Source organism: Microplitis demolitor, chromosome 5 (assembly GCF_026212275.2).
Source record: "Microplitis demolitor isolate Queensland-Clemson2020A chromosome 5, iyMicDemo2.1a, whole genome shotgun sequence".
Classification (NCBI taxonomy): Eukaryota; Metazoa; Arthropoda; class Insecta; order Hymenoptera; family Braconidae; genus Microplitis; species Microplitis demolitor.
The window spans coordinates 15240012-15257037 of record NC_068549.1 but is presented as its reverse complement, the minus strand read 5'-3'; the positions used below and the strand labels follow the sequence as shown (position 1 = coordinate 15257037).

Sequence of the window (17026 nt, the reverse complement as noted above, 5' to 3'; positions counted from 1 at the left end):
GTGTGAATTTGTTTGTGAGTTAATTTGTGCAGCAATTTTTCTATCATTGTGCAGTTTTTTATCTTTTATCACCACTGGTGCATTGCTGGGGATCTTATGGACGTTATGCCGCATCAGTGTTTATTCGAGGGACCTTTAGTGCGAATCGAATAGTTATAAAAGTTTTCGCGAGCTGTGATAAAAAAATTGTAATTAAGTTTTGTGCAGTGTCGCGTATAATTTTCTTTCCGTTACCGGAAATACCATCGAGGATTAAGCCGATCCACCGGTTGCACATTCCTGAGCCGTGCGGCATCGATAATCTTTCGGTAGCACAGTATCGAATTAAAGACATTGTTGACGGGTGATGTCAGACTCTGAAACTGAGAGTGACAAGAAAATAAAATAATTTCAAGTGCAGGTGATATTATTATTATTTGAAATATTATTTTTATTTTCTATATTTCAAAATGTACGCATCCGCCGCAGAGCGAGAAATTCTTGCTCAGGAGCAAATTCCGAACACACGATCCAGAGCACACCGACACCATCGTCCTCAGAAAGTTCAAAAATTCGACCATTGCTGGTATTACTTCAAGCATGGTAAAAATGCCCAATCATGCGCTCTCGGCTGCAAATGGCAGGAAAACGCAAACGAGAATCAGTAGAGGCGGCTAATGATTTTCAATCGATTTTTCGCCGCCTGTTTATCCGAGGCCGAACTACAGGAACGGAATATCTTGTCGATTCCGGCTCCGATTTGTCCGTCTTTCCACGTGGCTGGCTGAAATCAATTAGTACACCCATAGGTTATTAATTGTATGCCGCGAACGGCTCAATAATTCAAACCTATGGCCTAAAGTCGTTAACATTGAACCTTGTACTTCGCCGTGAATTTTCATGGAATTTTATAGTTGCTGACGTCAATAAACCGATTATAGGTGCAGACTTCTTAAGTCATTATGACTTATTAGTCGACCTAAAACGAAAATGCCTTCGTGATGGCATCACTGGTTTATTGACACCCGGAAATTCTCACACATCATCGGCAGAAGCAAATATTAAAGCAGTCGATGGTAATTCTGCATATATGGAATTATTAAGAGAATTTGCCGATATTACACGACCTGACGCTCCTCAGCGTGGAACAAAAAAACATTCAACGGTGCATCATATTCGAACGTCACCTGGACTGCTAGTTTCGTGCAAAGCAAGACGCTTGGCTCCAGATAAGCTGAAAAATGCACAAGCCGAGTTTCGCAAAATGGTTGAAGAAGGTATTTGCAGACCTTTCAACAACGCTTGGGCTTCACCACTTCATGTAGCACAGAAGAAGTCTGAAGAATGGAGGCCGTGCGGGGTGATTACCGCCCGCTTAACGATCGAACGCTCATCGATAAATATTCATTGCGTTATCTTGACAACTTTGCCGCATTTTTACGCGGTAAAAACGTATTTTCAGTCGTCGATTTTGTAAAGGCATTTTTGCAAATACCGGTTGCACCAGAAGACGTGTCGAAAATGGTGATCATCACACCGTTCGAACTATTCGAGTTCCGATTTATGACGTTTGGGCTTAAAAACGCGGCTTAAACGTTTCAACAATTTATTGACGAGATCACTCGCGACCTTGACTTTGTCTTTCCATATGTTGACGATATCTTAATCGCATCAACAGATGAAAAGCAACATATGAACCATCTAAAAATATTATTCAAGCGTCTCCGTGAATACGGACGTAATTAATGTATACCAAAATGCCAGTTTGGTTTGCCGGAAGTAAAATTTCTCGGCCATGTCATCACCAAAGATGGAATCAAGCCGTTACCGAAAAAAGTCGAGGCTACTGTCACGAACAGCGCACCAAAAGAGCATCGCCTGTCCCGTTATCCAATGGAACTGTAGAGACGATAGCACATGCACTATCGCTGCACTGAATTTCACGCCTCGGAGTACCGAATCGCATAACTTCGGACCAAGGTTCGCAATTTGAATAGTTGTTATTGCAGTCGTTATTAAAAATGTATGGAATAAAACACCTGCATACCACGCCGTATTATCTGCAAGCCAATGGTCTCGTCGAACGTCTACATCGTCAGCTCAAATCAGCACTTTTGTGTCACCCAGAGTCATGGTCCAGCGCATTACCAGCCGTTTTGCCCGGCTTACGCGCTGCCTGGAAAAACGACATACAGACGACACCGGCTGAATTAGTATACTGTGAGCCAAGAAAAACGACTTATTTTAATTTTCCAACTTAATAATTTTTTTTTCAAATCGAATGAGACCAAAATCATAATTTTCGGGGGCTTGAGTCAGGTGCTTGACAAAAAGGCATTTGTGAACTAGACTACCATAGTTAGATAGTCTAAAAAAACTAGTGGACAGCCCGGAGCATTAATGCCTGATCTTTGGATCTAATCTAAAAGGCATTCTAATGATCAGGCATTAATGCTCCAAGCTGTACTTATGACGAGGCTTGGGCAAGATTGCTATAAGATTGTTATATGGGTATGCCTATCATTATAAACAGATCGTAATCTTCGTAAATTTATTTGAATTGATTATGATTTTCTGAAATCTTTTAAGCTATTGCATAGCTTTTATCGCGGGCTTTGAGCCCGGCGACCGAATCAAGATATTCCGTAACGAAAATAAAACCTAACACCCCCCACTCCGCCTACCATGTAGCTTGGCCGAGCGTTCGCTTAATGTGTATGTATATGGTACGGCTGTACGAAGCTCGCACGAATCGAGACGAGCTGCTCCGAAATCAGACGAATACGTAAGCAGCTGTTTGTGAAAAAGTATATCCCGTGCCAAAAGGTAAAAGGGCGCATAAATTTTTTTTTCATCGCCAATTGATTAATAAAAATTTTCTACGCTTGAAAATCCAACATTGTTTTCCCAAAGCTAAAAGGGTGTATGTCTTTAATTATGCGTCCTTTTAGCTTTAGTAATTTGAAAATTTTGTGACCCAAAGCTAAAAAGGCGTATAAATTTTTTTTTCTGAAAAATTCATTAAAAAGCTTAGCCGAAGTCTAAAAATGAAAAAAAAAAATGCTGCAGTCATAAAGGTATATTCCAACTAATACTTTCTTTCAATATTAAAGTTAAAAATATGCCTACACAGAAAAAAAGGATTTCTTGGGGCAAAAAATTTTTTCTTGATCCAAAAAAATTTTTACTTGACCCAAGAAATTTTTTGTATTATAAAGTGAAATCAAAAATTTTCTTGGAGTGAGAAAAAATTTTCTTCAAAGAAAAAAATTTTTTAGGCGAGAAAAAAAATTCTTAAGCCAAGAAAAATTTTTGTCTTCAATTCATAATACAAAATATTTCTTGTGGCAAGAAATTGTTTGTTACTGTGTAGACAAATAGTTATTTTTTTATTATTAAGTAGCTTGGATTTTTTTTTTCTTCATATTATTCTGATTTATGACGGATCCGTAATCCAAAACACTAATTGAAGAAAAAGTCAGTAAATTTTTATTTTTTTTAATCGTTATGAAAATTTTTTATTTAATTGAAAATTTGATATTTTCTTTTTTTTTTTTTTTTAATAATTTTATCTTTAATAAATTTTGAAAGAAAAAAAAAAAAAGTGTAGGAGAAAGTTTTTTTCATCTAACTTGTTTTGTGAAACTATTTGTCAGTATTTTGGATTAAAACTTGAATTTTTTTTTATGCGCACTTTAGAAAAAAAACATCGATAGTTGAAATAACGACAGATATCGCCCATTCCTAATTAAAAAACATATCGATATCGTAACATCGATAGTTTTAGTTTTTTATTATCGAGTATCGATATATCGTCTCCAAAAAATATCGATAGAAAACATCAATACTTTAGAAAGAAAACATTGATAGTTGAAATATCGATAGATCAACTTCGCTGATAATAAGTCAGAGCGGTTGACAATTTTTCTTTCGGAAAAATTGAATTTAAAAATGTCTAATGATCCACAAGAATCCACAACAAAATATGGGACCACAATTGACGCGGTATTTTCCAGATATTTACCGGATATCAAGTCTCAATCTTATGTTTCTTATTTCAGTTACCATAAACCTACAGTTTCAATGATAAAAATTCCTGAATAACCTACATGTGTTGTAAGATAATAAAAATATTTTAAACGATATTAACTTCACATTTATTCAATAAAAGGAAAAAATTTGTTTTTTTATCGGTCACCACGCTCAAAAAGTGTAACTTGAGTTAATATCAAAGAAAAAAAAATACTGCATAAATAAATAATTATAATTGCATAAGTTGATAAAAAATGCTATGCAATAGCTTTACCGCGGCAGTCCCCGAGTGCTACACGTCTTTTTTTTTCTTCATTTACGTTAATGTCTTAACAATTAAGCAATTGAACCAATTTGAAATTTTGAATTACTTGAATATAAAAATATTTCATTGAAATTAAGTAGATTTCATTTTTTTGATTTCCAAAATTTTTTTCAAAGTAGATTGACTATATCAGTTTTCTGTATACTTTAACAATTTTTTTCAGGGCACCTGACAAATTAAATATTAGCATTTACCTCGGACATATAGAGGATAGTTATCACTGAAACAAGTCCTAGAAGCTTCAATGCTAAATAAAATAATGCACGCGAACCATATTCAGCTAAGCTTCCTGAGTGAACTCTGGGTGGTAACCAAGCTAAAATGTACACAATTAAAAACCAAAAAGATACAAGTGGTACAAAATGATAAAACTGGTAAGGCTGATTCATTAAAAGACAGAGTAAAACGGTAAGTAAATTTAAACGGAAAAGAACCTGAAATCAATACTTGAATTGTCACATAAAATATTTTAATCTTTAATCGCAATAATTTACTTGAAAGCTGATGTAATAAATTGTAATAACTTACTCTTGCAAAACGTACGAGTGAAACATCCCCTGTCTGCCAAAAATAGCAAAAATGTCCATATCCAGAAAGAAATAAGTACGCAGAATTAATTAATCTTAAGTGCATGTATATAGGCAAAACATTTTTTGCTCCTGTCACGTGATATATTAAAACGACTGACTGCATTAAACCTCGCCACTCATCTGTTTGCTCTCTATTAAGAGCTCGAGGGCCTCTTTCACAGTCTTCAGTAAAAAAAAGACCTAGAGCCAAAATATATCCCAGTGGCAACCAAAAACTAAACTCACTATAATATTTATTTTCTTTCATAAAAAAATTTGTTCTGAAATAAAAGTGAAAATAGCTTTAGGTTCATCATTAATAGCTAAACTTCTCATCGATAAGAAACAATCATACCGATCACATAAATAAAAATATGCTAAAATACATGAAAATATTGCCAAAGATGTAATCAACGTATAAAAATCTTGTTGGGGTGATTCATTTTGTGCAACTTCCGATGCATTCGAATCGACTGTTCTCCCAATTTCGTCAGAGGCAACTCTTAAATATAACGCCTCAGCTTTTTTATAACATACTTTTTTATAAAGCCATAAGCTTGCTCCAATTATAATCCAAAACATCAGAGTCAAAAGAGTAACGAGCTGTAATGTTGTTGTAACTTCCAGATTACTGCAGCAAGTTCCGTCATCAAAATTCATGTAATCATTGCAATAGGTATTTAACAAAATTTGCACTTTGTGCCGTAGAGAAAGTGGACTCGATAAATATCCATCAGGACTTTGTTCTAAGACTCCTTGCCCTATTAATTTACTACTTTCCCATAAATGAGCTTTACTGTTCATCAATACCTAAAATATTTAGTTGTAAAAGATCTAGAACTATTCTGTTAAAACAGTAAAGTTAATAAATACTTTAACCGCTGCTTTGTTACAGATATTTATCTGTTTGTTATCAATACTAGCAAGATAAGCTGGTAAATTTTCATTGACTATGGGGTCCTGCAACATCCAAAGAAACTGCGTGCCTTTCTTTGCCAATACCTCAGCTGGTCGAACGAGTTTAATAAGCCCAGAACTATAATTTGTATACAAATTAGTATCACTTGCATTGCTTGTAAGAATATCAAAAGCTCCACAACCGGCAATTATCATTGATGGAGCATCTCCATTCTGAAATCACAAAGTATGCACACTGAGAGAAAAATGCATAGTACACAGTTGAAAATTTTGTGTTCTTGTGTATAAAAATTCAATGATTGAATATTTTGTGTCAATTATTTGACACCGTCGAGTGTAAATTTAACTAAATTTGAATTTAAGTCAAAATAATTAATTATTTGCGTTAAATTTTTAACCAAATACTTGAGTTCATTTGACACAAAGTAGTTTGTTAAAACTACATTAAAAAAAATGTAGATTTAACATACTTTTTAAGTTAAATTTAACACAACAAGTTTGTTGGGCTTACACAAAAAAAAAATGTTAAATTTTCAAAATTTTTGTGTTAATCTATTCAGCACTAAGCTTGTGTTATTGTTTGACACAAGTATAAAGTGTTAAATCAACACAAAAAATTGAATGGACCGTTTGGGACATGTGATTTGTGTTAAATTTAACACAAATTTTTCAACTGTGCACTGATACTACACGGTAGTGCTCAAAACTAATATACAAAATAACAACACCAACTATTCTTTACGAACAATTTTTACCTGGTTGTAACAATTATAAAAAAATAGTCTTCGCTACTTAAGATGTAATAGTAATAATAACTGCGTTTTATAGATGGCGTCAACAAATTAAAATAGTATTAGTAACTACTTCGGCTTAGTTATGTTGAGTAGTTGATATAAATTGGAAAAAAAAGTTATTGCAACTGAAGCTAGTTAGCTTCAATAGATTAAAGTAGTGTTAGTAACTATTTCAGCTCAGCGGAAATGAATTAGTAGATATAACTATAACAATTAAGTTATCAAATCTAAACTTTTAGCAGTGGAGAATAATAGTGTTTGAGTAGTTTGCTGTAATAAATTAGAATAGTATCAGTGAACGTTTTAATCTAGTTGGTGGTAAGTAGTTGATATCACTATGAAAAATTAGTTTTTGTAACGTAATCTTTTGCAGTAATTACAATAATTTATTCATAGTTCGTTTGAATAAATTAAAATAGTACCAGTAACTCCTTCTACTGTTGATATAACTATGAGAAAAAAAACAGTTCTCGTAACAAGCTAGAGCAGTACTAACAATAATATTTTTATTATTTGCTTCACTACATGTTAATAGTATCAGTTACTTTTTTGATTTATTAACATACTTTTTGTTTTGTGATATTGAGAAAAATTATTCAAGGAAATATTAATGTCATTATGTAGTAAAGTACCTACTATATGACCACCAATACAGGCACTTGTCACTCTGTCAAATAACAGAGGAGTACCCGTGCCAGAATTGTTTTTAAGTATGGAATATAAAAACTTTAAAATATCTATCTAACCAGGAACAGCACAAGAGGTTGAGTGCCATCTAGTGGCAGGCACTGAATTACTTCCGCTGTTGCCTTGCACCGGTGACTTTCTCTTCTTTCACATATATATTCTCCCAACAAATTTTTCGCATAAATCTTTAACATTAAAAATCGAAAAAAAAAAAAAAAAAATTGACAACATGTCGATACCACCAATCGACAGCATTTTTTTAAAATCGAATTTCTGTCTGATTGTCCCGAAAACTTTTTTAACTTTCCGTTAAGAAAATCGATGATTTTCAAAAATTTTGGGAAGTTACTTTTTTCCCCCTGATTTTCGAAAATCAAGTTTTCATCAGATGCTGACGTTTTGAGGTTCTAGAAAGTTATCCTGACTATTTTCAGAATGATGTCCGTGTTCGCGTGTGTATGTGTGTGTCCGTCCGTGTGTGTGTTTGCGAGTAGTTTCCGAACTAATAAACCGATTTGGGTGGTTAAGGGGGTAATCGAAAGAGCTTGTTAGCCATCAATTTTCTTGAAAATTTCAGATCATTTGATCAAGTAGACTCGAAAATATTTACGAATTACGAAAAAAAAAATTTTTTTTTTTTAGTTTTTTATTGATTTCTCAGAAACGAATTGAATGATCGACGCCAAAATCTAATCAGCTCTAGAACTCAATAAAACACATCGATTGCCGCCTTAGCCAACCCAATTGGTTAATGCGTACGAAAGATATCGTTGGCGAAAGAAATGGTGAAAAACGAGTTTTTCTAAATATCTTCGAAGTAACGATTGCTACAGCAATGGTTGCTATGGTGACGGTTGCTATGGCAACGGTGGCTATGGCAATAGTTGCTATGACCATGATTGCTATGGCGACGGTTGCTGCGGAAACGATTGCTATGGTAACAGTCGCTAAGGCAACGGTTGCCATTTCATCTGGTAGTCAATGAGAAGAGAGGATTCGGTAAATTGCTAAAAAGTAAACTTTGAGTAGGAGTTTCATAAAATCCGTCGTTATTAAGTTGTTTTTGTTTCGGAGATCTCTTGATGAATCAGTGAGTCAGCGGTATTTCGCTTACATATAGATAGATAGATGTATGGTCACTGGTTTGACGATTAGCCAGGTATAATCAGACTCAATTATGTATTTTGCGATGTTACATTGCCGAAAGAGCGGAGTTGGAGGTAGAGTAAGTGTGAGTCTGTGTGTTAGAAAGAGATAGAGCTGGTACGTGAGTCGAGTTAGATATTGTAGATGATGAGTTGAGAGAATGCAGTGTGTATGCGCGGTGAGTTAAGGTAGTTCCAGCGTGGTATCCTATAGTCAGAGTATTTACTATAGACAAAAGTTTAGAAGCCTCGGCACACAGACGTTCACACATACAATTACATATTGTTAGTTTCAGTGATCTGACAACGTTGCTCTGAGTGTTTATGTATTTTTGTTTATGGTCTCAGTATATACAAATAGTATTGCACTTTCTAACAACAGTACCTATTATTTAATTAAAAAGATTCCCAAGCATTTACGGCATAAAAAACAAAAATTTATCTAAAAAATTGTCTTTTAAAAAAGTGTCATATTTATTTATTTATTTAACCGTTTCTTTATTTATAATTAATGTAAATAGTGATTTTAATATTTTAGTTATGCAGCTGAATTTTACTAAAACCGTGAAAGATTTGAATTTCCCGCTTTTTATTCTACACTATTTCAGAGAGCGTTGCACACGGCGTTGCCAGATCACTATAATTTGTTAAGCGAGCAGGTTGGAAATGGATCGAAAATTATTTTTTTTCAATTACTATATCTCGATAACAAAACGGTGAGGAGGTACTTTTATTTTTTTAACTTATTCTAAAAACATTTTTTAACACTCTCCTACTTTTCTTCCAATTCTGTCGAGAGAATTTCTTAATATAATAAAAAATAGTTGGAGGGACCGGACATTTTACATACTTTAAATGGGACATGACCCTCAAAATCGCAAACTTTGTTTTCAAATATCTCGCGATCTAAACGATCAAAAATTATGAAATTTTAGGAATTCATAAATTAAACTATTCTAAACCTGTGAAAAAAATTTCAGCCGAATCTGTCGAAAAGTGGCTTAAGACTAAATTACCTTAAGTGTGACGAGAGTATGAGAGTACGTGTACGATGCGATATATATTAGACTGGTTCAGAAAGAAAAATTTATTTTTTGTTTCAATCAAATATATATCAAAAGTTACTTTAATAAAAAAAAAAAAATCTTCTTAAATTTTAGCTCTATAGCTCAAAAATTGAGCTGGCGCACGAAGAGGGAGGGGGAGCCCTCTTTCCCATTTAAATACATTGAAAAAAATTGGTTTTTTCTATTTTATAAATGACTATGTCAAAAACTTTGTTTTACGATTTTTTAATTCAGAGATCTTGTTGGAAATTGAATTTTCAAAAAAAGGTCTCTTTATTGTCATACGCTTAAAGTTGATATAAAAAAAGTTATGGGAGTTGAAACTTAGGGGGAAAAATTAAATGAAAACAAACAAATTGAAACTTGTTTTTTATGGTCGAAAATTTTTTTTTTACATTTTTTGGAAATTTTTCGTTTTTTCTCTTTTTCCCTCAAATTTACTGAGTAACTATCGCAAAAATGAAAGAACAGAAAAAAAAATTATTTTTTCTTTTTGATTATGATTACATAATTAAAGGAACAAAACTTGTTCCTTTAATTGTTTAGCAAAACTTTGATCGATCACCCCCAAAAAACGGTTTGTCAGATGAATTTGAAAATTTACAGGGTTATTGGGGGTACATTAAGCTAAAAAAAGTCTCTGGCAACATATTAGTCTCTTCATTGATATTTACAGAGTAGCAGTTGATTTACTAAAAAACCAGAACAAGTCATTTTTTTGTACTTATTTCTAATGGATGTTGAAAATTTTTTTTTTTTTAATGATAAGAGGGTCTTGTAGGGGACTTATTGAAGTTTTTAACGCCAGCCTAAAATTTATTGTGCGATCATTGGTACTTGAAATATCGATGATCAAAGCCAAAAGGATCATTATTTGATTGAAGGCTGATATTTCTGCAACAAATCGTCGTACGAGGTTCAAAAACAGCCAAATTGAAGCTGAAGAAATTTTCTAAATGACTTATGCATTGGTTCAGTTGGAAAAATTTTGCCACGGTCCGTGGGCTTTTCGAAAAAAAAAAAAAAAAATTAGAAATTTGTTGTGTCGCGGTATTCCTCACGTTTACGCAATAGCCGGCGCTCTTAAAAATTTTTAATAAAAACGCGCCGAAACTAGAGATTTCAAGCTTATTTTTAAATCTCGATACGATTATTTTTCAAAAAGTTACAGCTTTCTAAAAATCACTAAAAAATTTATAAAATTTTTCTATTCCTTTAATTTTTTGCGTTAGTGTATATATTAGACTGTTCCAAGTTAGGGGTCTATTTTTATTTTTTTGATGAACATCGAAAAATCAAAAAGGCATCTTAAAATATGGTGACAGTTCAAAATTGAGCTCTTAATGTTGATATTTAGAGGTCGCTATTGATAATTTTCGGTCTTCTATGATTTTTGCATAAATTCAACCATTCACAAGATATCCGACGTCAAAGTTTAATACAATTTGAAGAACTTGTTTTTGCTCGTTCTGAATTTAATACCATGTCAACTAATGAGAATTCAGAAATTCTTAATGCAGTTTTTTTATAGAAAATTGAATGCTCTACAAAAAAAGTCTCATCATTATTTGATAAATCCATCTGTTCAAAAGATATTGGAGCTTGAAGTCAAATTAGACTAAATTTCGAGATCTTTTCCGGTGAAACTATCGGACTAATCATAAAATGTCATCGAATCTTTTTTGTAGGCAATTTTATTTCCTACAAATTATCTTTGATAAATTTTTTTTCCAATTCTGCATTCTCTTCTAGTTATTTCCATTTTAATGTCGAGCTTTTAAAATCAATCAGAACACTTTTTTTAGGTAATTGAATTGAAAATGTATTCACAACAATTTTTCGAGCTTAAGGAGCTCGAAATGGGCGGGTAGTTTTTGGGCTGACCCGCAGGGTCAACCGACAGACCGATTTTAAATTATATAAAATAAATGTGATAATGACAGATCAAGGTCAATGATAATATTATGTTTCAATCGCGGATTTTAGACTTTGCTAGCTTTAACCCGTCACTACTCCCGGGATAAGCATTTGGCTCACGCTCGATTTTAAACATGAATAACTTTTTTTTTTCCAACGGAACAAATAGTTGAAATTTTTCTATCTTTAAATAGTTTTATCTTTTTTTAATTCCGCTTTAAAAAAATTTTTTTAGTTATAGAAATCCAAAAAAAAAATTTTGTTCATACTCCTCAAAAAATGTAAGCATTTTTCTCAACACGAGCGTAAAGGCGTAAGTAAAAAAATTTTATGTTCGGTTACTCTCGTGACTGCTCGTAGACCTTCGGCAGTCTGCGGTGTTCGGAGCTATTCGGTTGAGTTCATTAAAGTTTAAATTACGTTTATTAATCGTAAATCAATTACTATTATCATTTATTTATTTATTATTATTCTTATAATACATAGAGTAATCAATTTATGAGAAATATTTTCTTGCTTAAAATTAAAAAAAAATTGTTTGGTGCCTAAGCGCATGCGCAAAAGCGTGAGCAAAACTTCCATCACGGGCGTAAAGTATACCGAAAAGTTGACGGGAGTGCTGACGGGTTAACTAATGATTTTGAAAAAATATATAAGTTTTTTCATTCGTTTAAAAATTAACGTTTTTTCGCGTTTTAGTACCTTAAATTATTTTAATTTAATTTTAAAGTTTTTCAGCTCTAGAACATTTTTTAGTGCGGCTGTCGGCCAGCAGGCAGTGCCACATTTTTTGGAAAAAAGTGGGGAGCACCCTTGAAGCATGGCCTCAAATCATCTAATTTCGAATTCATTATGAAGTTATTAGCTGTTTTTGTAAAAGTCTTCGATGAATATCGAAAGGGCATATCTCTAAAAAATAAATCTGAGCGTCGGTTGGCTCTGCGGGCTAGCCCCAAAACTTCCCGCTGTTTTCGAGCACAAGAAGCTCGAAAACATTAGTGCGGATATATTTTCGCGCCCTTCGAGGTCGAAAATGCTATTACGTGCGGTTGTTTTTTTATGATCTTTTCAAGCTCTAATACGTTACGTTTTATGCTGAAGTTTGAAAATATAAGAATCAAACCATTAATAAAGAAGCGGTTTTTTAAATTTAATTTACGATTATGGTTGTTCGGACAGTACCCCGAAAATCCAAATAAAATCTAAATTTTTTTCCCCAAAAATTGAACATATAATTGTATATATTCATTATTTAAATTTAGACTGTACTTATCATTATTTTCGAACGGATTAATTCATTAATTTAATTAATATAAATAAAAAATAAAATACTTTTGACTCAAGTATTTTTTTTCATAATGTAGATCTCACGTCGGTTCGAACAGCTGTTCACGTTGATCTAGCTGAAAAGTATTCAGTTGAATTTAATTTATTCCGAAGAGTAAAAAATATTTTATTTAATTTAAAAAATTTGTAATAAATTTAAAAATGAGTGATAGAAATTATTTTTGTTTACTCAAAATTATTTTACTCTTGCTTATTATGTACAATATTTTGTATTAATATCACGGAAAATAATATGTAGTATCATCCCTGACGGTTTTAAATCAGCCTGGAAACACCCTGGGAGTGGAAACTCGGTGGAATCACGGTGGATCCAGGGTGGTTACAGGGTGGGTTTGTGCCATTTTATCACCGTGTATACACGGTGGTTACATGGTGTTTCCACGATGATAACACGGTGTACCCCCCTGATTCCACGGTGTATTCACGGTGATTACGCGGTGTACGTGGAATCACGGTGGGTAAACCGTGTAATCATCGTGGAATCACGGTGAATACACCGTGTAATCACCGTGGAATCACGGTGATAAAATGACAAAAAACCCACCGTGTAACCGCCGTGGATCCACCGTGATTCCATCGTGTTTCCGGGGTGTTTCCAGGGTGAATCAAAACCGCGAGGGATTTACTACAAGGTCGCAGTAAATGTGTTTGTAGTTAAAAATACCACATAAATGATAAAAGTTACTAAATATGCGACAAATTTTACTAAGTTAATAACTTGAATTTACTTCTATCTTGCGGTAAATTCTACTGCACACTGCAGTAACAAATACTCCAGGCGGGAGTTGAGAGTACTACAGAAGGAGCACTTCCCGCTATTTCGCCATTTTGAGGTTAATTTGTTGTGTATATTCAATTATTAAAGCGTCTCATAAATAATCATCTGACTTTTTTAAAACCCAAAAATTAACAATTTTTAATTTTTTTTTATTCTGCTTGTTCTTACGGCGCATTTATGATAACATATGTCGTGAGAAAAAAAATTAAGATTTCGATAGCTTTTTTGCTTTTAAAAGATGGAAAAAAAATTGGCTTTCATGTTTTTAGATAAAATTTCTATTTTATCTTTTTTGATAATATTGATGTATTTTTTTTTAAAGTACATAAAACAATGAACAATTAAAAAAAAAATTGATCAATTTGATCAAAAAAAATTTAACATGGCCCAGCATGGGTGGACCCTATTTGTAAATAATTACCATGTTTAGTATATACAAATAACTCAATAAGTGATGTTTAAAAATAATTTATAAAAATTTTAGGTTATATACCGTTTATTTTTAAATAACCGCATATCAAGTAAATTGAACTACAATTGGAGTTAAAAATACCGCATGCTGGGGCATATCTTACTTTTTTCGATAGTTGACGCTTAACTACAATATTGTAGTAATCTAACCACAATTTGGAGTTGTCTCATGTCATACTACAGCCTGTGGTAAACTCCAGTTGTTGTTGCCATTACTACAATTTATTTTCCGTGATGTTAAAAATTATTTGTTTAATTTTTTCAGATTACTGCAACTACAAATTCAAAAATAAAATTAAAAATCGTCATAAAATAAAATATGATATGCATCTGCAGAAATAATCAGTCATGTTTTTAATTTTAAAAGTTAGCGCATTCTATTTTTTGCGACGTTGCCGCACTCATCTGAGTCACGTGAATAGATTATTTTTCATCATGGCGGGTGAATATTTTTATGAATTTTTTGTGGTTCTTATTAAAATATTTTTAAAATCAGTCGTCAGAACACTTTTAAAGTATTTTTAACATATTCTACGATAGTTAATTATTAAAGAGAAAAGTTTTTTGTTTTTTTATCTTTATAAGGAGCAACTACATAACTCGATACAAGGTCGTTTCGTCTACGTTTCCTATACTCTGCATGTTAAATTACGATATTTCAATAATTAATAACGCGAAAACTATTCGTCAGATGTACCTGAAAAAATTAATTTATACGTATTTGATATTAATTAATAGCATAATAAAAATTCAGATTTTTATCTAAATGTCGCAGTAATGTCCGAACAACCTTATATTCAATAAAATAAGTGTATTGAGGCAGAAATCAATGTCAGGGATCAAAATCAAGATCTAAATAAGTTTTGACATATCAAAAACAATAAAATATGAAATATCCGTGAAAAATATTAAAAACTGTAATTTTTCAATTTTTTTGTTGATAATATGATTTAAACTAAAATACAAGTTAGATGACAATATATGATGATCGAAAAAAACCATAAAGAGGAAGAGTTAGTATAATTTTACACATAGACATATTTTCGTATATTGTATTATGATTTATTCGGAAAAAATAACATAAAATGTTAATTTTTTAATGTTTCAACACCGATATCTTTTGAACTAATTAACCGATTTTGACGTTTGAGCTAGCAATCAGCGCGTTTTATTGAATTCTAGAGCCGATTAAAATATAAAGCTGAAGCTAGCGGCCGTAATAAGTAGCGGCCAGAAATTTTTTGCGAGGCCGCTACTTATTACGGCCGCTAGCTTCAGCTTCAGGATTAAAATTCGAAATCGATCGGTTCAGCTATTTCGAAGATATTTGGAAAAACCCGTTTTTTACCATTTCTTTCTCTAACGATATTTCGCGAACGAATCATCCGATTTTGATGGTCAAGGCGGCAATCGACGTATTTTATTGAGTTCTAGAGCTGTTCAGATTTTGGAATTGTTTGATTAGTAATTTCAAAGATATTCGCAAATAACTGTTTTTTTACAATTTCTTTCTCCCACGATATCTCTCGAACAAATAAACCGATTAAGATGGCTAAGGCGGCGATCGACGAGTTTCATCAAATTCTAGAGCTGATTAGATTTTAAAGTCGATCGTTCAAGTCGTTTCTGAGAGATCACTAAAAAAAAATTTTTTTTTTTTTCGTAATTCGAAAATATTTTCGAGTCTACTTGATCAAATGATCTGAAATTATCAGGAATGTTGATGACCAAAAAGCTCTTTCGATTGCCACCTCAACCATCTAAATCGATTCATTAGTTAAAAGGTTACAAAGAGTTTACACACACACACACGCACACACACACACACACACACGCACACGCACACGCACACACACGCACACGCACACACACACACGCACGCACACACACACACACACACACAGAGTCGCTCGGGCAGAGACACTCGGACATCCTTCTAAAAATAGTCAGAATAGCTTCCTAGGACCTCAAAACGTCGACATCTGATGAAAACTTGATTTTCGAAAATCGGGGTGAAACCAATAACTTCCCGAGTTTCTGAAAATTAATAATTTTCTTAGCGGGAAGTTAAAAATATAGAAAAGAGTAATCCGTAGTAATATTTGAGAACACTTACACCATAACCATAAAGTTTTGCTGAACTACGTCCAGACTTTTAGAATTCATTAGTTTTCAGTTTTTTGAAAAACTCTAGTTCATACAGACGTGCTCTTTTTGAAATTTTAGATGCATCTGATTTCTGAAAAAGCTCAATTTGATTTGAAGAAAATATTCCATGAGGTCGTCTATTGAGCTTGAGACCAGGCGTGCTCAAGCCATGAACAAGACTGTGATTTGGACTTGGATTGATCGTGTCTTTGAATCGAGACACGTTAAAAATATTTGAATTTTACTATATATATTTGGTATGCCGAACTTACGGAAAATCGTTAATATAGTTTTTTAAAGGTAATGAAGCTGTCATTTTTTAGCATAGTATTTCTATATTTATAATTTAAATTTACCATCCAGTTTTGAAAATCATTGATCATTGATATATTCAGCTGTGGCCGCCATAGAAATTGAACTTCTAGCTTTAATTTAGCATCTTTAAAATTTAAATTCGCTGCTTGAAGTACATCTGTGGAATCTAATCCTTTTCCATCAACTGTAAACTGTGAAATAAAAGATTTGCACAGCTGCCGAGTACGTGCATCTCCGATAAATACAAAATGATTTTTGTGGCGCATAAACGCTAAATATCGGAAACACCTTCTGCTGTCTCTGTAATATAAATAAATAGTTTAAATAATGTATTTTTTTTTTATTAAAATATCGATAAGTCAAATGATTTACGTTTGCGTATAGTGATGCATCATGCAACCGTAAGGTTGCCATTCTCTGTCTCCTTTATATCGACCTTCCTTTAATAACCATTTACAGGAATCACTACCTGTGATATGAAACGAAATTCTAACAATATAATTTAGTTAATATCGTAATCAATCAATATATTAT

At 32.8% G+C, this 17026-nt stretch overlaps 1 protein-coding gene across 6 annotated transcripts in view; it reads right to left on the bottom strand.

Annotated features, from left to right (window-relative positions):
* LOC103580488 (N-acetylneuraminate 9-O-acetyltransferase) overlaps positions 1-17026 on the bottom strand; it is a 37922-nt gene that overhangs the window by 20300 nt on the left and 596 nt on the right. For 3 of the 6 annotated variants that reach the window (XM_014443686.2, XM_053739588.1, XM_008562237.2), the window contains 6 exons: positions 16865-16981; positions 16534-16792; positions 5779-6036; positions 5261-5715; positions 4865-5186; positions 4531-4770 (listed from right to left, as the gene is read on the bottom strand). In XM_014443686.2, the coding sequence (XP_014299172.1) occupies positions 4531-4770; positions 4865-5186; positions 5261-5715; positions 5779-6036; positions 16534-16792; positions 16865-16981 (1651 nt within the window). The remainder of the gene's footprint in view (positions 1-4530; positions 4771-4864; positions 5187-5260; positions 5716-5778; positions 6037-16533; positions 16793-16864; positions 16982-17026) is intronic. The other 3 variants (XM_008562236.3, XM_008562233.3, XM_008562238.3) reach the window with 2 other exon arrangements.